The sequence below is a fragment of the Juglans microcarpa x Juglans regia genome, chromosome 7D (assembly GCF_004785595.1).
Source record: "Juglans microcarpa x Juglans regia isolate MS1-56 chromosome 7D, Jm3101_v1.0, whole genome shotgun sequence".
Taxonomy (NCBI): domain Eukaryota; kingdom Viridiplantae; phylum Streptophyta; class Magnoliopsida; order Fagales; family Juglandaceae; genus Juglans; species Juglans microcarpa x Juglans regia.
The window spans coordinates 17,504,891-17,530,465 of record NC_054606.1 but is presented as its reverse complement, the minus strand read 5'-3'; the positions used below and the strand labels follow the sequence as shown (position 1 = coordinate 17,530,465).

Here is a 25,575-nt window from a genome sequence, read left to right as displayed (position 1 = left end):
GCATATTGATATCCGCTATCATTGGATACGCGAAGCGATGGAACAACATCTATTGAAACTTGTGAAGATCCATACAAAAGAGAATCCAGCGGACATGCTGACGAAGGTGGTTACAAGTAAGAAGCTTGAGCTATGTAGAGACATAGCTGGAATGGATAGCATCTAGGTAAATGGGCATGGAGGGGGAGAATTGTTGAAGTCCATGCCCTGAGCAGTCATTGTTGACTGCTCAGCACTCATCTCCCAATGCTCAACGCCCCAACGCCCAGCAAATGAATGCAAAATTAAATGCATTCATACACAATCCTCGCCTATAAATTGAAGCTCCATACGAGAGCTTCAATTCACACCCAAGGAAGAGAAGAGAAAAGAGAGAGAGCCTGGAGAGCTCTGAGAGAAAAGAATAGAGTTGAGTTGAGTGAAATGTGATCCTTCTCTTCTATAATATTTTCTTGTGTACCATTATTTAATAGTAAAGCTCTTTTCTGTGAATGTAGGCAGTTGTCGAACCACGTTAAATTCTTGGTGTCACTGAGTGCGTAGAGTGTACTTTTTTATTATCACTTTTATCCCTTCTGCTATATTGATTTTTCTAACAGGATTGCCTAGAACCACCTTTTGGGCTAGAGGCGCCATGGTCGTACCGTGACCTGACGTAGTCTCCTTTAGTGTCACGAATGCTAACACGTTCAGTACAAGGTTTTTTTTCCTTTTGCGCCAATAAGACAAAGGAAGGTCTCTTTTGCCCACAGGATGGAGCTGGCTCCCCTGAACTAAGGGATTGGCGGCCGACGTCCCGCGATCAGTCCGGAGAGACCAAGAAATGATCTATGTTTTTTTTGGTAAGAAGCAGATCGCAATGGACGCACGAGAAGAAAGAAAAACGATATGCTAAGGAGGAGAATCGAGGTTTAAGGAAAAAGGGTAGCAGTTAGGGAAACAACGACCCGCACCAATAGAGAGACAACAAGTGTCATTGGCAGTGAAGACGAGTTGAACAAATCCCGCAAAACACGTTGCACAAAGAGACATGGGGATGCAGATCGACGGATGCTACTCTGCACGAGGAAACTAATCATAAAAGAGGCATGAGAAGATCAGTGCCCGGCGAGACGACACGTGTCTTCAAAAAAACAAGAAGAAGAATATAGAGATTAAGGGGCCGGACTAACAAAATTTCCGTCGACACATGTCCAACGAGAAGTTGCAGGGTAATTGCTAGGCCCAAACTTCCCCTTGTAAATGGATCATACCCTGTACTGTAAAGTGTTAAATGGAGCTCATGGGGCCCATTGCTATATAGAGGTTGAAAGTGCAATGGACACGCCAACTCGCGCGGAAGAGTCGTTGTACAACCTTAATGGAATGGCATATAACGTTGTAAGCTAACTTATCTTACCTAGATACCCGCCTCGTGGGGGCATGATTCAGGACCGCTTTGACTATTAATAATCCACGTACGGAAAGAGGGAGTGGGAAGTCAAGGCGAAGGAATTAGGGCTTACCATTTGAGGCAAATAGTTCTTATAAAAACCAACTAAGTTATGCACCAAAAAGCTCTGTGAATCAGCACACAATAAACAATTGAACTCCTCCACTGACATAGGCATCAAAGCTGGCATCCCTTGCCTAAACCCCGAGCCACTCATTTTTTGGCTGTAGCTTGTTAGGGCTAGCTGCAAGCATAGTACCAAACACATCTCAACAGAGAGAAAGAAAAGAACAAGCCCGTAGCTTCTAATTTCAATTAATAAAGTAATTAAGGTTTGTAGGTTTACGTGTTAAATATTAAAATTAACCAAAAACAGTTAGGCTTGTGAGGCCAATAGTAGTATATAAAAAATACAACTTATATAAAATCTGGCATTTGACACGAGAGATACATTATGATAATAAATAAATAAATAATCTTAATTTTATAGATATTTGTGAAGTGTGTAAACGCCGCGTAATCGTTTTAAAAAAAGTGAAATTTACTGTTAAAAAATTAATTCCATATTTTATTCATTTTTTTCAAAACGATTATGTGGCGGTTGCTGAATTTAGTGCAAATATCTTTTCTTATGAAAGAAAGGAAGGAAAGAAACTTCAAAAATATCACGTATGTTTAGTACTCAGCAAGCAGATAGAAACAGAAATAAAAGTTTTCTTTATTCATATATAACCTTCATATATAGAATGCTTTCAGATTGTAATGACACCAGAGGTTTGAACTTCAGTTGGATCATAATCATCCTTGGGCTCCATAGCCAACTTCCCAAGCCTAAGCAAGCTCCCAGTGGCCAAAATTGCCCTAGGATCAATATCATGTATAGACCTCGCAGATAGACTTCTACATGCCGCCCATGCCGCATCAAACAGTTCTTTATTTTCTCTTGTTCCCAAAAGGCAGTGACCCAGAATTCTCAATACCGGCTGCAGCAACTCCCATGGAAGAGGAATCCTCCCATCCTTCCCCATCCTCTCCCTCGACTCATTCGCTCCAAGCAGTTCACTCGCACCATAATCGCTATCCTTGCATACGGCGTCCGCTTCATGCCCAGCCCAAATCACACAAAAGTCGCAGAAGTCAATCTTGGACCCAATTGGCATCTGAAATATCTTGCTGTAATACAACTCTAGAGCCACCCCAACTATCCGAGCCCTTTTCGTAGACCTGACAGTTCCAAGAGGCTCCAAACTGGGAGATAGAACGGCTAGGTTAAAGGCAGTGGAGTTGTTTTTAGTGGGCGATATGGATTCATGGTAAACACTCGGATGCGACAAGTCCGGTACGTTAACTGTTATTGGTTGGGCGGCACGAGAAGTGGTCTCGTGGGCATAGAGGGCCAGCAGGACCGCCTCGAAGCCTGCGAGGGGCTTGCTGAGACTGACGCGGGAGAGGTAGACGCCTGCGACGATGGGAAGGAAGCGGAGGACAACGAGTTGGAGGTCGGGCTCACCAGATTGGAAGGTGTCGTAGAGCCAGCGGCAGAGGTTGTCATCGCCGGCGCCGGAGTTGGGTTGGCGGAGGAGGAAGGAGATATTGGAGGCAACTTCAGGGTCGTGCAGAAGAGATAAAGCGGTGCAGAGGTCAGGGGGAGTGGTTGTGGGGAGGATGTTGGAGAGGGATCGGATGGCTGATTGAGTTTTGGAGAGGGAACCAGATGGTGAAGCTATTTCGGGTGTGGGTTTTGATGTGCCGGCGGGGGTGGTGGTTTCTGAGGTGGGAGTGTTGGTCATTTCTAAGACAGGGCTGCCGTCCGACATTGTGTGTGTGTGTGTGAGAGAGAGAGAGAGAGAGAGAGAGAGAGAGAGAGAGAGAGAGAGAGAGAATCAAAATAAGCCTATATGAAGGTTATGGAAGGAGATACGTACGTATAACAAAGGGAACATGTCAAAGAAGGTTAGAAGCTTAAAGGAATGTTTAGTTGTTGGAGGAGATAATTATGGAAGAAAGATAGGATCATCTTTTACTTGGCAATGGGAGTTTCTTCTCTTCTTCGATTCATTCCCCTCTCTTGTTTTTTTCTTTTTTTTCCGCATCGACTGTGCCCAACTCATTTTAAAATTAGAGAAATAATAGTCGTAAACGATTGCACCTTGTACACTCCACAACTACTTTTAACATTACTCCTAAAATTAATATTGCTCAGCATGTCAGCAAATTTTGTTTTGAAGTAAGTCTTATATAAAGATAGTCAATTACGGATACGAGTCATAGGTGCATCATCGGATTCTATGCCACCACTTGTTATCGATATATTTCTACAATAGCATATTATACGAATATATAGGTAGACTTATTACTTAACTTGTTATCAAATACGGATATACATACATATAATGGTTGGACAACAACAAGAAAAATGACCTATTATGGCGACTTTATTTTTGTTGCAAATATAATCGCCGCAATAAATCATTAACTCATCCCTGACTTTTAACATCAAATAATTGCGATTTAAAGGCGGTGGTTCCATAACTTTGGAGTACAAAGTAATAAAGGATCGGACATTTCTTTTGGAGCACAAAGTAATAAGTTTTGATGTCAAACAATATATATAGCTTTCACCCCTCTAATTATTTAATATAAAATGTAAATGATCATCTGTTCCATCCAGTTAATTGCTCTCCAGTACTTAATTATGATATACAAAATAATAACGTATAATGAACTTTTTTTCTCCATACAAAATAGTGGAAATTATACATGAAACAACTTGCCTAATAAATATATAAATAAATGGTTGGGAGTTTTTTTGGTCTTAAGATAACTATGAATTGGATATATACACTACAAGAAAACTGCTTATTTGTGCCCAGTTAATTCCAGCGAAATGACTATTTACAGTTAAAATGAGTCTGTTTTGATCACAAATGGTCTTTTCGCCGCAATTAAATGACCACAAAAGCTCATTTTTCTTGTAGTGATATTTATATTTAGGTATATAAACGAGCAAAAGTCAAGAGAGTAGTGGGTGGTCAAGTTCTATTCGCTTAAATTTTATTTGAAGGGTGGTGGCATTAATGTGACTTAATGTAAAATTACAAAAGACAGAAAAATGAATTAATAAAAGAAATGATGTTTTTAATATAAATGCTTATGATAAAAGAATATGTTTGAGGTTTGATCAGATGAATGTTTCATGTTCATGTTTATTATTCATTTTGATAATTAAGATTGCACTTCACTAATGTCAAGGTATTTCTAATATTTATTTAAACTATTATGCTTAAAGTTAAAGTTTTTGGAAGTGTAAAACTCAATGCAATCATATGCAGAATTTATAGATGAACATTGAGATTTAAATTTCACAATGGAAGCCCATATGCGGCATAGGTAAATAATATAACAGCCAATTTTATAGTAAGTATGATTGACCCTATTGTGGAAGGGAATAATCAAAATGAGTGTTAAGGACATGTTTTGTACCCTACCATCTTCTGCTGGTAACATAAGACAAGAAAACTTGAAGGGCCAGACTGTCAAAAATTACCTCCGATATTGCCTAAGGGGATAGTGAGATGAAATTAAACGATTTGTAAATTGTAATGAAATGATTTGAGTTAATATATTTTATAGGGTTTTGGTAAAGGATAGAGAAAAAATTAAATAAAAATATTATAAAGTTAAAATATTATTAGAATATATTTTTTTAATATAATCTTTTTTTGGGATTTGAAAATCTTGAATTATTTTTTGTATTTTGTTTGGAAGTTAAAGAAAGTTGTAATGAGAAGGTAATGATTAAATGAAAAAGTTGAAGATTTGAAATTGAAAAGTATTTGTGTTTATAGTGTTTGGATATTGAGATGCGATGGAAGGATTTTGATATCCAAACCAAGTCTAAGTCAGTTTATGCTTCAGAGTATGAGAGAGAGAGAGAGAGAGAGAGAAAGAGTAGGAAGAATGATGCCTGAATTATACATGTGCCAAGGCTTTTATATTTCCTTCTTCCAGTGGGGACATCATTTTCTCTCAGCTTGTGACGTCCATCCCTACCTTGAGGGGCATGATGTCGCATTTAATGTGAAAGCTTTTGTTGGAACCATGATCTCCTGTTGGGATATCCGGCCAATGCTCTCAGTTAATGCAATTAATGCGATGAGATTTCCCATGAGTTGTCTAGTTGGAGGCGTAACCATGTGAATGTTGTTCCCTCACCCCACCGTGACCTGGGACTCCCTTGCTTCCTTACCAGTCAGGGGCCTTGCAACATTTGGGTTGTGGGCCTTAGTAGAGAAGGAGTGGGCCTAATAGGATAAGGGGTGAATACATCTCTCTAGTTACTCTGCAAATTATTAACATGTGGGCATGGCAGAAATTTTATCACCCACAAATGTATTGTCTCTCATCCTCTTAAATTTTTTTGGCGACACAAATTCCCACATCTTGAAACTGGGCACCATGGTCCAGTGCCCACGACCTTTCATTTCCATGAGAATTGTGAGATTTGCTCCCGATGTTTCCTCTCCAATGATGCATGTTACCCTTTCACTTGGAGTAGTTAAACCAAATATTGATTCTCTATTTAAACCTCAAGTTCCAACCCTTATTTCTTCCCTTTTACCAAACCTTTCTCATCCTTGCCTTTTCTTGGAAAATCCCCAGCTTCTTCCTCTCCATGCTTTCCTCTTCCTTGAGAAAACCCTAACCCTTCTTTTCTTTCAGGGTCGATGTATCCTAAAAACGCTTCTCACCCTTTTTCACGTACGTCATGCCAGGAAGGGTCTTTGAGGAACCCCAGAGCCTTTGATTTCTCTAAGGGTTGAGACAACCCTCAATATTGCTAGGGATATCACTGGTCTATAACTACTTCCTTGTTGGATCTACACACAGTGATAAACTCTTACAGGGTACCTGACTTCGTTGTTTTGGAGGCTCCTGGGGCTCGTTGCACCGCCGTTGACTCGAAAGGGTTTGCCAACAAGGTCGCACTGTATCCCTCCATGTTCTTAAATGGCCCGCAGCTTCCCTTTTGTAGTCACATTCGAAAGGTTTTGGACTTCCTTGCAGTGGCTTAGTCGTAACTTCATCCCAACGTGTGGAGGATTCTGATGTCGTGCTACATCATTTGACACAGTCTTGGAGCGAAGGGGGAGGAATATGCCGACCTAATGGCCAAGGAGTTCTTTTTTGTGCATAAGATGCGGCGTCACGACAGGAACCTATGTAGCTTTTGTTCCCATAACAAGTACATGGTTGCTCGCCTAGAGTCTCGCTTTTCCAGCATCAAGGAATGTTTTAAGAGGTTTTTCTTTGTGTTAGGCAATGGTTGGGAGTTTCCCGCTAGCGAGGCCGCTTGTTAAGAGCTCCCTGTTCGGGCTATGTGGGGGAGTCGTTTTGTATGGAAAAAAAAATTTTCCCTGAAATTGTCTAACTGGGAAAAAGCTCGCCTGAGGATGGTTTACTCATGGTCCGAGGACCATCAAAAGGAGGTTAGGATTAACGCTCTGCTAATCGTGTCCAATATTGACTAATTTTTAGTGATGTCGAATCAGTCATGCTTCAGTTGCTGCCATTCTTGAGGGACTCGTTCGCCTCTTAGGGTCAAAGAGACCTTCTAGTCCATTGGCCGAGGGGAAAGGAAAAAAGCCTCATACTGAGGGCGAGGTAGTTTTCGAGTCGTCAGGGAGCAGTAGTAGCATTGAATTCGAGCAAGAGGTACCCTCTCCATTTGGAGGCCCTAGCCAGTCTTCACAGCATCTGTCACCATCGGGTCTGACGAATTAACTTGGCATGACTCGTCAATCCCAGACAGTGTAGACCCCATTCTAGAGCAAGCAGAAGTGGACTTTTCAACAACCATGGGCTTTGACTATCCTTTGCCCAGCCCACGTCCTGGTTTGTCACCCTTGTTGGTATAGCCCCCTACCCCGCCAGGTGACAGGGGCCGATCGAGGCCTTTAACCAAAAGGAGGAAGAGCTTGAGATGGTCTTTTTTTCAGCCTTTCTTGAACCTGCTCTATGGGCCCTCGCTAACCCATCATGCCGTTCAAAGATGTCATGAAGATGCTTGGCTCCCCAAATGACGAGGCTAGGGCGAGCATTACTTCCCTCGGGGCGACCGTTCCCCCAATCGTGAGAGCATCTCCGGGCGATTGTGGTGGGGGTGCTTATTCAGCACCTTCCATGATGCCTAGTGGCGAAGCTCCCACCATTTCTCCCAACCCTAGGGATTTGTTTCAGGACAATCTCTTGGTCATGGACCTTAGTGAGGATAGGGTCTCCATGCCTTCCTCACCCTTTAGCACTTCGTCTGGGCTAGAGGTTGCTTCTTGGGAAATCTCCAAGAAACTCACGTCATGAGGCCCTTCCATGGGTGACGTGGAGGCATTAGCTAAGCATCTAATTGACGCAAGTGATGCAAAGACCCCGATTGCATTGTCGCCTAGTAGCAACGTGGGTCCTCCTCTCTAGACTCCATCCCCATTCTCCTACAATCCATCCTTGCAACTTAGAGGCATGAGGCGAGGCTTTCAGGAAATAAGATGTAGGGCTTCAAGAGCAAGCCCCAATGTTAATAGAGCATAGGTTGAGGTTATTAGTCAGGAAGCCGACAAGCTCAAGATGTTCCTCACCTCAATAAGTCTTTTCTCTGCTCGCCTCTAATCCCTCCCCTTCATTGTTCTCTTTCTCATGAATCCTCGTTAGGCTATTAGAGAGTTGATTCCCTGGTCACCTAGATTGTCGACGGAAGTGGCGAACTAGAGAATGAGGTTCGTTGGTTGTATTATTATGTCATTCGTGCCTACCAGGAAGTCGTTAAGGCAAGGAGGAGGAGAGAAGACTCGGAGGCCACTCTCCACCAGGAGGTGGTTGACCTCCATGGTGACTTGGAAAGATCTCAAGAGGAGATAGCTTGCTACTATATCGAGGCCAGATTGCTAGGGAAGGAGAGGGATACTAGGTGAGATCGACTAGCCCATAAGGTGGTGGAGCTAGAGGAGAGGGCCGCTACAGTAAAGAAGGCCGAGAAGTCTTGCCAGGACCTCAGAGGCGAAAAGGATAGTCTGGTCAGACAACATGACTCAGACCAGAGAGCATACAAATTCTTAGAGAAGAAGTATTTGGACCTCAATGAATCCTAGGCATGCAAGTGGGAAGAGATTAAATCCCAAGATCAACAAATTACGGCTCTGGAGTTCGAGTTGGACACCACTAGGGATGAATCAACTTCTTGGGAGCTACAGATAGGAACTCTAGAGTCCAAGGCTTCTCGGGAGTTGAAAATAGGAGCTCTAGAGTCCAAATTGGCTTCTTCCAAGGATAACCCGGTCCAGCTCTCTTTCCAGATAACGACAACTAGGGTGGCCCACTATAGGGCTTGGTGTCATGGGTATAGAGAGGGTTTGGAGAGGTTAAGGGATAGTTGGATGGAGAATTTCCAAACCGACCTAAACACTCTTGACCTAATGACCCTCAAGCCCTTCAATTTCTTAACTCTGTGGGCAAAAACCCAGTGCCCGATGCCTTTGCTGACATAGCTTCGGGCCTTTAACTTGTGAAATAAATATGTAAAGATTTTTTTGGTTCTTTTATGTATTGAGCAATCAGTTCCTTGTGTGTGTGTGTATATATATATATATATATATATATATATATATATATATATGCACACATGTTCTTCGGTGCTTGTTGCTTTGTGCCATCTTTGTCTCCCATTTGTGTGTATGGATATGTGCCTTTCTTGCTTCTTCCTTTTCATATTTTCCTGTCTCGCCAGCCCTTTATCTTCCGGGGAGTCGTATTCTTTGTTTTGAGTCACCAGACGACTGGACGCTATTTACGGGTGGGAAAATACTAGCTTAGATGACCAGGCGAGAGATGACCTCGACCGTATAGGGTTGCGAGGAGATATTAGACACTTAGGAGAGGTTCCTTCCTTTGTTCGCCGGGTGGATCAGCTTAGATAACGAGGTGGGTGATGGGCTTGACCATCCTGGGTGGCGAGGAGACATGGAACAGTTAGGAAAGTTGTCCCCTCCTTTGTTCATCGGGTGCGAGAACAAAGCATTGCTTAAGATAACCAGGCAGGAAATTGACTCGATTGTGCTGAATGACGAGGAGAGATAGGATACTTAGGATAGGTGTTCCCACCTTTGTTCGCTGGGTGTGAGAGAGAAGCATTGGCTTAGATAACCAGGTGGGAGATGGACTCAACCGTGCTTGGTGGCGATGAGAGATGAGACACTTAGTAGAGGTGTTCCCTACTTTCATCTCCAAATGCGAGTGTGGAGCATGGGCTTAAATAACCAGGCGGGAGATGCACTCGACTGTGCTAGATGACGAGAACAAGTGGTATACTTAGGAGAGGTGTTCCCTCCTTTGGACATCGGGTGCTAGCGAGGAGCATTGGCTTAGATAGCCAAACGAGAGATGAACTCTACAGTGCTGGGTTATGAGGAGACATGGGACACTTAGGAAAAGTATTACCTCATTTGTTCGTCAGGTGCAAGAGCGAAGCATTGGCTTAGATAACCAGGCGGGAGATGGACTCAATCATGTTGGGTGGCGATGAGAGATGAGACACTTAGGAGAGATGTTCCCTGCTTTGTTCGCCAGGTGTGAGGGTACAACATCGACTTAGATAACCAGGCGAGAGATGGGCTCGACTGCGCTGGGTGGCAAGGACAGATGAGACACTTAGGAGTGGTGTTCCCTCCTTTGCTCGTTGGGTGCGAGTGTGAAGCAATGGTTTAGATAGCTAGGTGGGAGATGAACTCGACTACACTGGGTTGATAGGAGAGATGAGACACTTAGGAAAGGTGTTACCTCCTTTGTTTGTTTGGTGCGAGCGCAAAGCATCGGCTTAGAGAGCCAAGCGGGAGATGAGCTCGACCGCTTTAAATGGCAAGGAGAGATGGGACCCTGAGGAGAGGTGTTCCATCCTTTGCTGGCCGAGTGTGAGTCTGAGCGTAAAGCATTCACTTAGATAACCAGGCAGGAGATTAGCTTGACTGCCCTGGGTGGACAAATGGGACACTTAGGAAATATGGTATCTCTGGCTGAGAGCACAGAGCATGGGCCTAGATAATTAGGTGGAAGAGGAACTCAACCGAGCTGGGTTGTAAGGAGAGATGGAACACTTAGGAAAGGTGTTATCTCATTTGTTCGCCAGGTGCGGGAGTAAAGCATTGACTTAGATAACTAGGCGCAGATGCTAGGTGGCGATGAGAGATGAGACACTTAGGAGTGGTGTTACCTCCTTTGTTCATCAGGTGCGAGTTTGAACTAACGACTTAGATAGCCAGGCAAGAGATGGACTTGACTGCGTTGAATGGCGAGGAGAGTTGAGACACTTAGGAGAGGTGTTCCCTCCTTTGCTCGCTTGGTACGAGTGTGGAGCATTGGTTTAGATAGCCAGGTGAGAAATGAACTCAACCGCACTGGGTTGCTAGGAGAGATGGGACACTTAGGAAATATGTTGCCACCTTTGTTCATTGCGTGCGAGCACGAAGCATCGGCTTAGAGAGCCAGACTAGAGATGAACTCGGCCGTGCTGAATGGAAAGAAGAGATGGAACTCTTAGGAGATGTGTTCCATCCTATGCTCGCCGAGTGCAAGCGCGGAGCATCCATTTAGATAACCAGGCGGGAGATGGGCTCAACTGCCCTGGGTAGCGAGGATAGATGGGACACTTAGGAAATGTGTTCCCTCATTTGCTTCTTAGGTGAGAGCACAGAGTATTGGCTTAAATAGCGAGGAAGAAGAGGAACTCGACTACGCTGGGTTGCGAGGAGAGATAGAACACTTAGGAGAGGTGTTACATCCTTTGTTTGCCAAGTGCGAGAGCAAAGCATTGGCTTAGGTAGCCAGGCAGGAGATGAACTCGAACGCACTGGGTTGAGAGTAGAGTTGGGATACTTTGGAGAGGTGTTCCCTCCTTTGTTTGCCGGGTGAGAACGCGAAGCATCGACTTAGATAACCAGCTGAGTTATGGACTCAACTGTACTGGGTGGCGAGGAGAGGGGGGACACGTAACAGAGGTGTTCCCTCCTTTGTTTGCCAGATGAGAGTGCGGAGCATCGGTTTAAATAACCAGGCGGGAGATGGACTCGACCACGCTGGGTGGCGAGGTCAACTTTCACCATTTTCTTGCAGTAGTAAATGTTGAAGACAAGCAATCAGGCGAGATGTGATGAAACGTAGAACAATTTTATTGAGTTTACAAGATGTTCTTACACGAGAGCTTTCTAAACAAAATATTTCTTTAGGTGCTCCACATTCGATGGTTGTTACAACTTATTTCCCTCGACATCTTTTTCCCTGTAAGCTCAAAGTCTATGGCAGGTCGTAACCACGTATGATCCTTCCTATTTCGGTCCAAACTTCCTTTCATCTTGCGAAGTTACCTTGGTTTCTTTCAGGACCAATTCTCCTACCTTAAAAGCCCTGTTCTTTACTCTTTTGTTGAAGTATTGCTCTGTTTTTCACTTGGCAATAACTGCCCTCAGCTACACTCTATCTCTCAGCTCTTCCACCAAGTCCAGATTTCAGCATAGGTATTCCTTTCTCTACCTTGGTATTCCTATAGCTTGGTATTCCTATCTTTACCTGAATTACGACATTGCTTCCATACGTTAATGTAAAGGGGGTCTTCCTTGTTGGGGGTTTCGTGGTAGTTCGGTAGGCCCATTGAATTCTTGCCAGCTCTTTTTCCCAAGCTCCTTTCTTACTCGTGAGTTTCTTCTTCAATATTCCCACAAGGGTTTTGTTAGTTGCCTCTACTTGCTCATTAGCTTGCGGGTGTCCTGAAGAGAAGTATATGACTTTGACTCCCAATTCGGCGCACCGATTGCGAAAGTGATTGGTGTCAAACCGTCAACCGTTGTCCGTGATGATGGTGTGAGGGATAACAAATCTGCACACGACAGTCTTTCATAGGAACCTAGTGATGTTGGTGGCCATTATTGTCGCCAGGGGCTCTGTCTCCACCCATTTTGTAAAGTAGTATATAGTCATTACGATGAATTTCACACCTCATTAGCCCAAAGGCATGGGGCCTACTATGTCTACCCCACACTGCACAGAGATGTGATTGATGCCATTTCTACTTGTGGGTTATACAAAATTGGTGCATATTCCTGACAGTTTGTCATTTCTTGGCGACTTGTTCTATTTACCTGAGGTGTGAGGTTAGCATTAGCCTGCTCTCAGGACCTTTCTTGCCAAGGCTCTTATGCTTAAATGGTTCACACACACTCCTTTATGGATTTCTACCATCACATATTGAGATTCGTCTGGGGATATGCATCTTAATAATGGCAAGCAAAGACATCGTTTGTACAAGGTCCCATTAACGAGGGTGAACCCGGCCGCCTTACCTTACTTTCCTTGCTTCTTCTTTCTCAGCTGGTAATTCTCCGATGGTCAAGAACTTGGTCATGGCTCGTGCCCACTCGGGTATTCTAGCTTACCACCTTGCTGATCACCGCCCAACATAGTGTTGTATCATCCATTCCCAAAGCTATCGCGCTAACTTATCCACCTTCTAGATATTCTTGGGGAATTTGTCAAATGACAAAATTCCTAAAGCAGTCGAACTCCTACCACACTTGTCATAGATAGAGTTTGAGTCTCTCACTTTTCACCACGTATTATCCTCTGACTTGGTTTACTATCACTTGAGAGTTCGTCTTTACTTTTACTTTCGTTGCTCCGAGCATCCTTGCTATGGCGAGACCTGCTAGTAGGGCTTTGTATTTGGCTTGGTTATTGGTAGCTTTGAATTCGAGCCTTATCGAGTAATAGCTTTCTTCACCAAAGTCTGACACTATGTATACTCCTACTCCCCCACTAGAACAACAGGACGAGCTATCAACATAGACTTACTAGGGATGGTCAGTCGGTTGATCAAGTACCTCCTCGAGGGGGCTAACCATCTCCACTACGACTTTTGCCAATGCTTTTCCCTTATGGCAGTTTAGGGTACATAGTCAATGTCAAATTTATTGAGCTCGATCGATCAATTGACTAGATACCCTAACTTGTCTGGTTGTTACAGTACCTTCTTGAGGGGAGCTTGGGTCAGCACTTTTATCTGATGTGCTTGAACATTAAGGAAAAAAACCAATTCAATTAATTTATTAATATTCAAGGAAAAAAACAATGGGTACATTCCATTGGTAGACCATTAATCTACCAAGCATTTCTCTTTGTTTTAATTTACTGGATTACTTAATTTTATGTTGTTTAGACACGTCACCACTTCAAAACTTAACATGTTTATGCGCACACTAATAAATATTAATTAATATTCGTATGGATACGTGGCCATGTCTCGCATGTCCAACGTGTCCTTGGGACATTGTATCTCGACTTGTACTTGACTGAGGCGTCATACAAATTTTATAAAAAAAAATATAGAGAATTATCTACTAATTTTATAAAAATAATTTTACCCGTTGATATTTGAGATAGTTTTTTACTGTCGACGTGTAACTTACATTTCGTACAAAGCTTGTGTGTACACGTAAATATCTTTTTTAAAAAAAATATTATTTATCTCTCATTTGAAAAATAATATAAAATGAAAAATCTGTAAATAATAATATAATAATTTATAAATAGTAATAAAATTATTTGAGTTCATTTTTTTTTAATTTCTGAGAAATGAGAAGATCAATTAAATAAAAATATTATAAAATTAAAATATTATTATAATATAATTTTTGTTTTAGACTTTAAAAAAATTCAATTATTTTTTATGTTTTGTTTAAAAGTTTGAAAAAGTAATAATAATTAGATAATTCGATGAACAAATTAAAAATTTGATATTAAAAAGGTTTGTGTTTGAATAATGTTTAGAAATGAGATGAAATAAGATGAGTTTCCAAACGAGGTATTAATCTTATGAGTAGTGTTATTTGAAAATCTTTACATTGCACACCATTCACATGACATAATTGAATTTATAAGTTTCAAATTTTAAAATTTATTTCCAAAACAAATTATGTTCATTCACCTTTCATTAATGAAATTATGGTGTAAAATTGTTTATTCTAATCTTATATTAACCTTTCATTAATTTAAAAAGTATTGTTTTTAATTTGAGTAATGCTAGCCGTATCCCTTTTATCATCATCCTCTTACTATCTTTTTTATTATCATTCTCTTATTATTTTATAAATTTATTATGTTTTATTTATGAACCTACTATTTAATTTTCATGACAATGATAAAAATGATGAAAAATAAATTTTCCCTTTAATTTACATGGATAAGTAGCCATGATTCCATATTTAAGGGGGTTATTTCATGCATATGCAACGACTTATATTCAGATTCTTCTCCGAGTCCACCAAGAAAACAAAGGCAGCTGAATTCAAGAAAGCAAGCAAAGAGACAACGGAAACAGAAGAAGAAGATCAAGAAATCGCATCCAGGAAAAGATGAGAAGATTGAAAGAAAAGCAGCGGAGTACTTTCAATGCAGAGAAGCTGGAGATCAACACGGTACCACCAAAAGGGTTGGCCCTTCATGTTCATCTTCTGGTTGTCCTGATGGGCGTCATCGCTGTGGCAAATGGGAAACTACTCTCAGATTCAGATTCAGATACACCGTTGGCTGGAAATGCTTCTAATGCGACGGCCTTGTACGTGTTGGGTGACTCTTCTGTGGATTGTGGTGACAACACTCTGTTCTACCCACTTCTCCACCATAATCTTTCTTTGTATCCGTGCAATGGATCCCACACAAGCCTCCTTCCCCATCTTCTTGGTACGACTTTCTCTTCTCGGGTTGACAACTCTCTTTTCATGTTCAACTTGCGATTTCGGCTGTGTTTTGAAAGGATTGGAATTTTTCTTGATTTGTTCTTCTCATAAAGTATCAAAGTATTCCAACCCATGTCGTCAAATCCAACTTTCATGAAAGTATGCTTTCAATATTTTCTTCAAGATGAGTTTTATTCATCTTCTTTTTTTTCTTTTTCTCAATCTACTGAATTCTTTTACGGTCAACGTCTTACAATTCATTGTCAATAATCACGAGAAAAGACTTTCCAATTGGTAGGAAACGACCACACTAGCAGTACCAGATATTTTTGGACCACGGTCTTGTATACGTTTTTTCTTCTTCCTTTTTTTTGTAAGGTTCCAAGTTTTTGCCAATATGGGCTCGGGGAATTTTTGCCATAATCTTCTGCTTGTTTTATACTTATGTTACGTGAGTGGGAACTTCAACGTGTAATATCAGATACAGTCGTGAAGTGCGTAAGTATTGCACAATCTTTTTGGAAAAAAGTGAATTCACTATAAAAAATTAATTTTTTTCATATGGGTCTCGTATAACTTCGTTTTTTTTCAAAATGATTATACGATATTTATGCATTCCACGACTACAAATATCATTTCTGTATAATCAATCATATATATTGAGTGTTGCTGCAGCTGAGAAGATGGGTTTGCCAAACATCCTACCATTCTACAGTCAAAATGGATCGATTGAAGAGCTCATAGTTGGTCTGAACTTTGGCTCAGCAGAAGCAACAATCGTGAGCAGCCAGAGCCACCAGTCTCTCAACCAACAATTACGCCAAGTCTTTGAGACCTTACAGCTATTGCAGCTGCAACTTGGGGAGAACAGAGCTGACCATCTTATCAGATCATCTGTAGTCTACCTCTCCTTTGGCAAAGATGACTACATTGATCTCTTCCTCCGCAATTCCTCAGGTTTAATGCTCAAGTTTACCAGCAAAGAATTTGCTCACATTTTGGTCCACCAGATTATGCATGTTGTAAGGAATCTTTACAACGCAAATTTCAGGAAGATAATATGCACTGGAATATTGCCTTTAGGATGCACACCACGTAGAATGTGGGAGCGGTATAACAATACCACTGTAGTTGAAGATGATCATGATGGAGGGGATTGTGTTAAAGATATCAATGAGATGGTTTTGGAGTACAATACAATGCTGAATGAGCACATTCTGGAGCTTAATTCCATGTTGCCTGATGTAGACATAGTCTTCTGCGATGTATATCGAGGAATCATGAAGATCTTAGCCGATCCAGGACACTACGGTATGAACCTTTTGCCCCACAATTCATAAGAAAACTCAATCTATTCATGTTTATATATCAAACAATAAAGGCATGCTTTCCATTACAGGATTCGAGGAACTGAGGAGCGCATGCTGTGGGGCTGGCTTGTATGGTGCGATGATTGGATGCCTCTCTCCAGAAATGGCCTGCAACCAAGCTTCGTCTTATGTCTGGTGGGACTTATACAACCCTACACAAGCAGTCAACTCCTTGCTTGCTGATTCTGCCTGGTCTGGCCGACCATTCTCTGACATCTGCCGTCCTATTCCTATCCAGCAATTACTGACCACTTGATTGTTGCATCCCACTCGACGGCCATGCAGCAATCAGTACTCGCTTTTTCTTGTAATTTCTTCTTCTTTAATTTGGTGGTTTAGCTGGCATTGTTGTTGGACTTAGGTTCTAATGCTGAACTTTTTTGAGTGCTAGTCGATCTATGTAAATACTGAATACCAAGTTACTGTTCCAGATCAAAAAGAGCAATTTCCCAAGGCCAGTCTCCTATGCTATCTCATAATCTATCTGTATACGACAGAATTGTTTGATATTTCTACCTCCTTTAGTCGTGGATTACTACATTCAGGTATTTTCAAGTTTACTCAGTACAAGGTTGAAAATGGGTCTCATCATTATTCTAATAGTTCTCACTTATAAATGGTGTAGTGGCTAAAAATTTCAAGGCCGTGTTTGGTTATGAAAAATATTGAGAAAATTAGACAAGATTTTGAAATTGAGTTTTGAGAAATGAAAGAAAATTTTGAATAATATTTTTTAAACAAATGTATTGAAGTTTGTGAAAGTGGATTATATACGAGTAGAGTTGAAAAGTTGTTTGAATATAATATTTAGAGTATTTTATTTTGAAGTTTGTAAATATTAAACAAATATTTGTATTTAAGTAATGATTGGATAATAAGTTGAAACATAATTTTTATTTAGATTGAAAAATGTTTGTTTTGATTTGGAAAAAAAAATTGAAAAATTTTGTTGAACTAAACATGGCGAAGGATACCGTTCTGTTTAGTTGAAACAAAGATAAATCAATTATGGAAACATTAGGTGTGTTTTGTGTAACGCCCCAAAAGAAACTCAATGGAAAGAATTTCTTTTACTTATACATTGAATATACCACGAAAACTTAGGAGAAATTCATGGATTAGAAGCTAGATAGGTTTTCGGTTTGGAAGTATAGTCGAATTATGATATGCTAAGGGAACGTAATTTCATTTGATTTTTTTAGGCACTTAGGATCATAATTAGACAAAATGGATGGCTCCATTGGATTCGTGAGAATTTTTAAGATCTTATGGTGCAATAAAAGTTTTTGTGATTTCAAGTGACAAATGGGCCATTCGAAGAGAATTGCTCCACATCGTCAACCAGTTGTCACCATGCCATGTAGGATGTCCAAGTTAGCCAAGAAACACTAGGAAACCTCATTGACACATGGCATCATCACCACTCTCCATTTAGACCTCATTTACACATGTCAAACTTCATACACGTGTAAGAAGGATGAGTGGCAAGACCATGCATTTCTTACAAAGGTCTTACACTTTTTGAAGCTCATACCTGGACCTTTTCAGCCATGTAACCGCCTCCCCCTCCCCAATTGGTTTGAAATTCAAACCCCAAAACCAAGCCACCCATTCCATTAGTTTAGTCCCTCCTCCCTTTAAACATGAGTTGGTCTCATTTGCATGCAACCTAGACACACTCTCTTGTACCACTTGTACTGCCAACACCCAGCCCAAGTAGGCAGCTTTTTCAGCCACCAAAACCACCCCCACACTCAAGAAAAACCGCCCCCTTCCCTCATGTATTCAATCACTTCAAGTTCCGCCCATCAAGTCACTCATCCAAGTCCACAAGCAACCTTCCATCCACCCATGCCCTGCCCTACCGAAACAAGCAGCCCTCCTTTTGGTTTCCTTTTGTCACACACATCCACCATAACCCTCCCTCACTTGCACACAAGCTAACACATCACATTTTGCCCAATAGAGAGAAAACCGAGTGAGTAAGAGAGTAAGAAGAAGAGGGCCAACCTTTTACAAGTGCTAGACTTTGTAAGTTCTCTTTCCCTATCTTTTCTCCCTCTATTTTTTATACGCTAAGTTAAGAACATGTTAGCATGGAAGTTAGAATATTTTTCTTAAGTTAAATGGTTGATCTTGGTGAAGTTACAGCATACCCATTTCGGCTAGAATGATTTTGTGTTGTTTTGGAGTTTTGACTTGAGTTGCCATGTAGTTTTAGGATTTGTTCTATGATTTCGACTTTTGATGGAGTTGGTCACATGTATGGTGCACCAAATCTTGGTTTGAGTTTCTAACACGAGTGTCTTCACTCAAAGTTGCATGAACCAATTAGGGTTGGTAAAGCCAAAATACTAGTGTGAGTTTTCTTTGAAGCGTTGGCTCTTTTGAGCTCTAAAGTTTTCGTTTGGTGAGTAGATCCTCTAAACTCTTTCCAATGGGAGTTAGATCTATGTGTTAAGCTTTGTTTTGAACCATGAAACTTGAATTGTAGTAGAGTTGTGATGAATATTTATGGATGCATGATTTTGGTACAAGCTTTGAGGTTCTTGCCTATTTGTTTGATTTAATCTTGAAGATTGGTTATGACATGGTTAAAATGGTGCTAAAACATATTTATGACTTGACTATGATGATCATGGGTGATTTATTTCAAGAAAATTAGCATGCTATATAAAGATTAAGTCAAATTATTCAAGAACAAAGGACATGCATGATTTGGTTTTAGGGCTTGTGGCATGTCTCAATCGTTCTAAATCTCTTAGCATACCTCTTTTTATTGCATTTTTAAATATCTTTCTCTTTACCCCTCTATTCGGTAGGTCAATTTTTTTTTTTTTTTTTTTTTGTATAAATATTTCATACTATGTCGATTGCCTTTGTGGATGACTCTCGTTGGCCTTTTTTTGTTGGCCACATAGTAGACGAGTTGACTCTTCAAACCCCAAACTTATGATTTTGATAATCCGGCTAAAGAAAAGGAAGAGAGAAGGTAAGAGATGCTCCCATTATTTTGTCCAGTTTTGTCATTTGAATATTTTTCTTGAAGGTGCAGCCGTGTACTCCTTGGAGATCTCCTCGCCTCTTCGTTTCTACAGAATGAAAGAAAATGAATAATGATAAGTAAAAATAAAAATTAATAAAATAAATAAATAAACTTGGGTTGCCTCCCAAAAGCGCTTTATTTAAAGTCTGTAGTTAGACATTGTCCACTCAGCATGTATTATTGGCGAGATCGATAGAGCACCTTTTCGAGTTAAAGTCTCAATCCATATAGGGTTTTAATCTATGTCTATTTACTTTAAATGTGTCTTTTGTCTCGTGATGGACTTCAACTGCCCCATAGGGAAGACACGAGTTACCACAAACGGTCCCGACCACCGAGAGCGTAACTTCCCTGGGAAGAGTCAAAGTCTTGAGTTAAATAATAGAACTTTATGCCCGAATTTGAATTCCCTTATCAGAATATGCTTATTGTGCCATCTTTTAGTTTTATCTTCAAATTCCCTTCTCGCCCAATCTGTCCAAGAGACACTCACGGTTTTCTCCACTATGCGCTTCAGCTCCCGATTAGACACCTCGACCTGGCCGCTTGTTTGAGGATGGTATGGTGTCACCACGTGATGGGTAACGCCATATTTAGTCAATAGCACTTCAAATTGGCGATTGCAAAAATGCTTCCCGCCATCACTGATTATGGCTCGGGGAGTGTCAAATCGGGAAAAAATGTCCTCCTGTAGGAAATTCAATATGACCCTCATATCATTGGTTGTAAATGCGACCGCTTCCACCCATTTGGAGACATAATTTACAACCACCAGAATAAATTTGTTAGAATATGAGAATGGAAAATGACCCATGAAATCTATACCCCAAATATCAAATAATTCAATCACTAAAATATTGTTTAAAGGCATTTCATGTTTCCTAGAAATATTGTCAACCCTTTGATAATGATCATATAAATTAATAAAATTAAAAGAGTTTTTGAAAATAGTCGGCCAATAAAAGCTGCATTGTAAAACTTTTGCTGTTGTTTTTGCTCCACCAAAGTAGCTGCCCGCTTCCAAAGAGTGGCAGTGTCTGAATATGCTTTCCATCTCTTCCGTAGGCACACATCTTCTGATTATCTGATCCACACAATGCCGGTATAGAAAAGGTTCCTCCCAAAAATAGTATCTCAAGTCGGAGAATAACTTCTTCTTTTGTTGATATGTCATCTCGATCGGGAGAATTTTGGAAACCAAATAATTGACCATATCGGCAAACCATCGGACAACTTGTATAGCCATTAATTGCTCGTCTGGGAAGGTCTCATTAATTGAAAAATTCTCCTCGCCAGCCGCCTCTTTAAACTCAAGGCGAGATAAGTGGTCGGCCACTAGATTCTCAGTATCTTTCTTATCTCTTATTTCCAAATCAAACTCTTGTAGTAGCAGAGTCCATCGTAACAGTCTTGGTTTGGCATCCCTATTCACCAGCAAATATTTAAGAGCTAAATGATCAATGTAGACGACCACTTTCAAACCTATCAAATAGGAACAAAATTTGTCAAAGGCAAACACAACTACTAACAAAGCTCCTGTTGAGGTCCGACTTGCATAATAAATAACATGATTTTTCTTTTCTTTTCTCTACCCCAAAACAACTCCTATAGCAAAATTGCTAGCATCACACATTAATTCTGGTGATACAATAATAGGTGCTAAAATTAATTTCTTTTTCAATGTTTCAAAAGCATGCAAACATTTACCAGAAAATTCAAACCGAATATCTTTAATCAACAGAGTGCAGAGAGGTTTGGTAATTTGGGAAGAATCATTTATAAACCGACGATAGAACTAGGCGTGACCTAAGAAGCTCCTCACGCCCTTCACATTGGTTGGTGGTGGGAGTTTGTCAAGAACTTCTATCTTTGCTCGATCGACCTCAATTCCCTTGAAAGAGATGCGATGGCCGAGCACTATTCCCTCCTTGACCATGAAATGAAATTTTTTCCAATTTAAAACAAGATTTGTCTCATTGCATCTATGCAAAACCAAAGATAAATTAGATAAGCAGTTATCAAAAGAATGACCAAAAACTGAGAAGTCATCCATGAAGACTTCTAAAATTTTTTTCACTATATCCGAGAAGATGGACATCATGCATATTTGAAAAGTGATTGGCACATTGCAAAGACCAAAAGGCATACGCCTATATGCAAAAGTGACATAAGGATATGTGAAAGTGGTATTCTCTTGATCCTTGGGTGCAATGACTATTTGATTGTAACCAGAATATCCATCTAGAAAATAGTAGTAGGCGTGGTCGGCAAGTATTTCTAGCATTTGATCAATAAGCAGCAAGGGAAAATGGTCTTTCCGAGTTTCATCATTCAGCCTTTGATAGCCTATGCATACTCGCCATCCAGTGATCGTCCTGGTTGTTATGAGTTCATTGTTGTCATTCTTGATCACGGTTATCGTTCCTTTCTTTGGGATGACTTGCACTGGACTTACCCATGTACTATCTGAGATTGGATAAATGATCCCGGCATCTAAAAGTATCAATACCACTTTATGCACCACTTCTTGCATTGATGGATTCAATCTCTTCTGGGGTTGGATGATCGGTTTAAAATTATCCTCCATTAAAATCTTGTGCATGCAAATTGAATGACTAATTCCTTTGATATTTGAGATGGTCTAACCTAATGCCATTTTGTGCTCCCACAAGACTCTCAACAACTTCTCTTCTTCTACATCACTCAATGAATTGTTAATAATAACTGGAAAAGTAGAGTTCTATCCCAGGAAAGCATACCTTAAATTTGATGGAATTGGCTTGAGTTCAGGCTTGGGTGACGTCGGCTGAGATGAGTTTAGCTCTTCCACTTTTGGTTTTATTGAATGAGAAAGGGAATGGGTAGCTTCCAAATATCTCTCACACTCCTTAAATTTTTCATCTTCAAATTTAATAGACGTATAGTGAGTAAGACATACCTCAAGTGGTAGTTTTAAAAATTCAGCTTCATAAGTCTCGTCGGCCTTGACCATAGGAATTCCATAGATTTAAACATGTCAAACGTGACTTGCTCCTCACCTACCCTCAAAACGAGTTTCACTTTCTGAACATCAATTAAAGTTTTTCCCATCACCAGGAAAAGTCGACCCAGTATCAACAGGATCTCCTTGTCCTCCTCCATATCAAGTACAATGAAGTCGGCGAGGAATATGAACTTATCAACTTTCACCAATACGTCCTTAATAAGTCCTCTTGGGTATTTGATAGATGTGTTCGCCAACAGTGGAGAGATGGTGGTTGGCTTTACTTCTCCAAGACCCGTTTCCTGAAAACAGAGAGAGGCATTAGATTAATATTTGTCCCTAAGTCACATAAAACTTTATCAAAATAGAAATTTCCTATAGTGCAAGGGATTGTGAAACTCCCTAGATCTTTCAACTTAGGCGGCAACTTCTTTTATAAAATTGCACTGCTCTCCTCGGTTAGCATTACAGTCTCATGCTCCTCCAACTTCTGCTCATTTGATAATATATCCTTTAAAAATTTTGCATATTTAGGCATTTGTTCTAAAGCTTCAATGAGAGGAATATTAATATGCAATTACTTAAATATACTCAGAAATTTAAAGAACTGATAATCAATTTTATTTTTCTTTAATCTTTGTGGAAAAGGAATTGGTGGATCATAAATTGAAGGAGAATAAGTTTCAGAAGTAAACTCCCTGGATTTTTTGGATTTTTTAGCCCCTTTATTCTCTCTAGTCTTCTCAGCTTGTTGGTCGGTCGCCTCCCAATCAGTTTATTTCACCTCGATCTCCACATTTTCAGCTTCTGCATCTCGCTCGGTACTTACTATTTGTGGCTGGTCATATGTCTGCCCACTTCACAATGCTATGGTTTTGACATGCTCCTTCGGATTGGTCACAGTGTTGCTCGGTAAATTCCCTGCTATCCTCTTAGTAAGCATGTTGGAGAGCTGACCGATTTGCGCCTCAAGATTGTTGATGGATGCTGAGTTGTTTTTCATCTCCATATCAGTCTTTTGCATGTACTACATAAACATATCCTCAAGTGCAAGCTTCTTTTCTTGCTGTGGAAACTATTGAGGTGGTCTAGCCGGCCCTTGGTTATTGCTCCATGAAAAGTTAGGGTGATTTCGCCATCCGGGATTGAACGTGTTCGAATAAGGATTGTTCTGACGTTGGAAATTTGACACATAATGGGCTTGTTCTTGACTCGGTTGGACAAAAGGATTCCCCACTTGACAATCTATACTGGAATGATTTCATGTGCAATGATCACAAAAAACATTAGTTTGAATAGCATTAACGTTCATCTTACCTAGTTGTTTGGATAGATTTGCCAACTGAGCCACAATTGTGGACATAGAGTCATGCTCAAAGATGTTGGCCACCTTCTTTGGCATTGCTCTCTCTAAGGCCCACTGATAGTTGTTAGACGCCAACTCTTCCTGAAGTTCATATGCGGCTTCAGTGATCTTACTCATTAATGTTCTTCCTACGGCTGCATCAACCATAGATCAATTTTTAGATCCCAAACCATTGTAAAACGTCTGTACTTGGAGCCAGGTTGGGAAGTCATAATGTGGACATTTGCGCAATACATCCTTGTATCTCACACATACCTCATATAATGATTCACCCTCGAATTGTCTGAAGGTAGTGATATCATTCCTTAACTTTGCTGTCTTGGCCGAAGGGAAATATTTTGTTCAAAAGTTTTATGCCAACTGCTCCCAGGTGGTAAAGAATTCTACCAAGATTTTGCTTTTTCCCTCAGTGAAAAAGGAAAAAGTCTCAATCGAATTGCATCATCTATCACTCTGTTGTGTTTAAAAGTAGCACAAATTTCTAGAAAATTTGTAATATGAATATTAGGATCCTCTTGTGACAGCCCCCCAAACTAGACGGTTTGTTTGATCATTTGAATGGTGGCCGGCTTGATCTGAAAGTTATTGGCTTGTATAGCTATTCACCTTATACTGTACGTTGCCCCATTGATCGAGGGCATCGCATAGTCTCTTACCGCCTTGCGCTCCTGGTCGGCCATATTAACTTCACAAGCGACGACTACTTTCTTTTTCTCTTTATTGATCTGGCGTAAGGTCCTTTCAATCTTGAGATAAAAAAGCGTATACTCTAACAATCTAGATCGACGCATGCACTTCTGATTCCTGAAAAGATCAAATTAAGATCAAATTAAATCTTTCTTTTTTTCTTTTTAATAAAATAAAATCAAAAGTAATAAAACTCTACATGGTATCAATATCAATAACAAATCATTATTCTTCGGCAACAGTGCCAAAAACTTGTTAGCATAAAAATATAATCTGCAAGTGTACAGAATCGTAACAAGTAGTAAAGTGTTTTAAAGAAAACGGTTATCGAACCCATAGGGAATAATTATGTTATTGACTATTAAAATTGACTAAATTAATTACTATTTGGAAAACTGAAATTCGAAGAATGGTTTATCCAAATTAAACTGAAGAAAAAAACATTAAGGTTAAGATTTTAAAAATAATAAAAATAGATCTAGAACATTTGACTTCACCTAGCAAATTCCACACAATTTATTCTTCTTTGTTATAGAATCTCAATTATCCCAAGTTGATGATAAAAATTCCTTGACTATTCAATATTTTCTCTCAAACAATACAAAAAATATCTTCAACTAATAACTCCATATCTCTGTGTAAATTTAACTAATTAGAGACTCATTAAGTTTTTTAGATTTTTCTTGAAAATCACACTAGTCGTGGTAAAGCATCTTTACTTTTGCTCAACTGATGGTATTTAATCCTAGAGCTTTAATCGCAAAACACCTCTCGGTCTCATTGTAACCCAAAAAATTGAACAATAGTTAGCTAGAAAATTGTGAGCATTAAGAATAAGGAATAAACATTCAATCATGGAAATATTGAAAATAAAATGACTTGGAATATAAACTATGTGTTCATTGCTAGCTACATCAAAGTT

General features: G+C 40.1%; 2 protein-coding genes and 1 non-coding gene across 3 annotated transcripts; 2 read left to right on the top strand and 1 right to left on the bottom strand.

Moving 5' to 3' along the window:
* Positions 1–2,069: 2,069 nt before the first annotated feature.
* On the bottom strand, positions 2,070–3,365 carry LOC121239746. Its single transcript, XM_041137052.1, has one exon. The coding sequence runs from the start codon at positions 3,247–3,249 to the stop codon at positions 2,185–2,187; it is 1,065 nt and encodes a 354-aa protein (XP_040992986.1). The 5' UTR covers positions 3,250–3,365; the 3' UTR covers positions 2,070–2,184.
* An 11,512-nt stretch (positions 3,366–14,877) lies between these two features.
* On the top strand, positions 14,878–16,827 carry LOC121238167 (GDSL esterase/lipase At1g71250-like). The gene is made up of 3 exons (XM_041135009.1): positions 14,878–15,205; positions 15,877–16,512; positions 16,601–16,827. Exons 1-3 carry the CDS (start codon positions 14,878–14,880, stop codon positions 16,825–16,827), a joined length of 1,191 nt encoding a protein of 396 aa, XP_040990943.1.
* Positions 16,828–24,171: 7,344 nt separating this feature from the next.
* On the top strand, positions 24,172–24,278 carry LOC121240122. Its single transcript, XR_005935452.1, has one exon. It is a non-coding gene; the product is annotated as a small nucleolar RNA R71 (small nucleolar RNA).
* The last annotated feature ends 1,297 nt before the right edge of the window (positions 24,279–25,575 follow it).

Excerpts from the sequence above, each read along its gene's own strand:
- LOC121238167 (XM_041135009.1), top strand. The coding sequence starts at position 14,878 with ATGAGAAGATTGAAAGAAAAGCAGCGGAGTACTTTCAATGCAGAGAAG. Across the intron at positions 15,206-15,876 it reads CCTCCTTCCCCATCTTCTTG|CTGAGAAGATGGGTTTGCCA; the intron begins GTACGACTTTCT and ends GTGTTGCTGCAG. Across the intron at positions 16,513-16,600 it reads AGCCGATCCAGGACACTACG|GATTCGAGGAACTGAGGAGC; the intron begins GTATGAACCTTT and ends TTTCCATTACAG.
- LOC121239746 (XM_041137052.1), bottom strand. The coding sequence starts at position 3,249 with ATGTCGGACGGCAGCCCTGTCTTAGAAATGACCAACACTCCCACCTCA.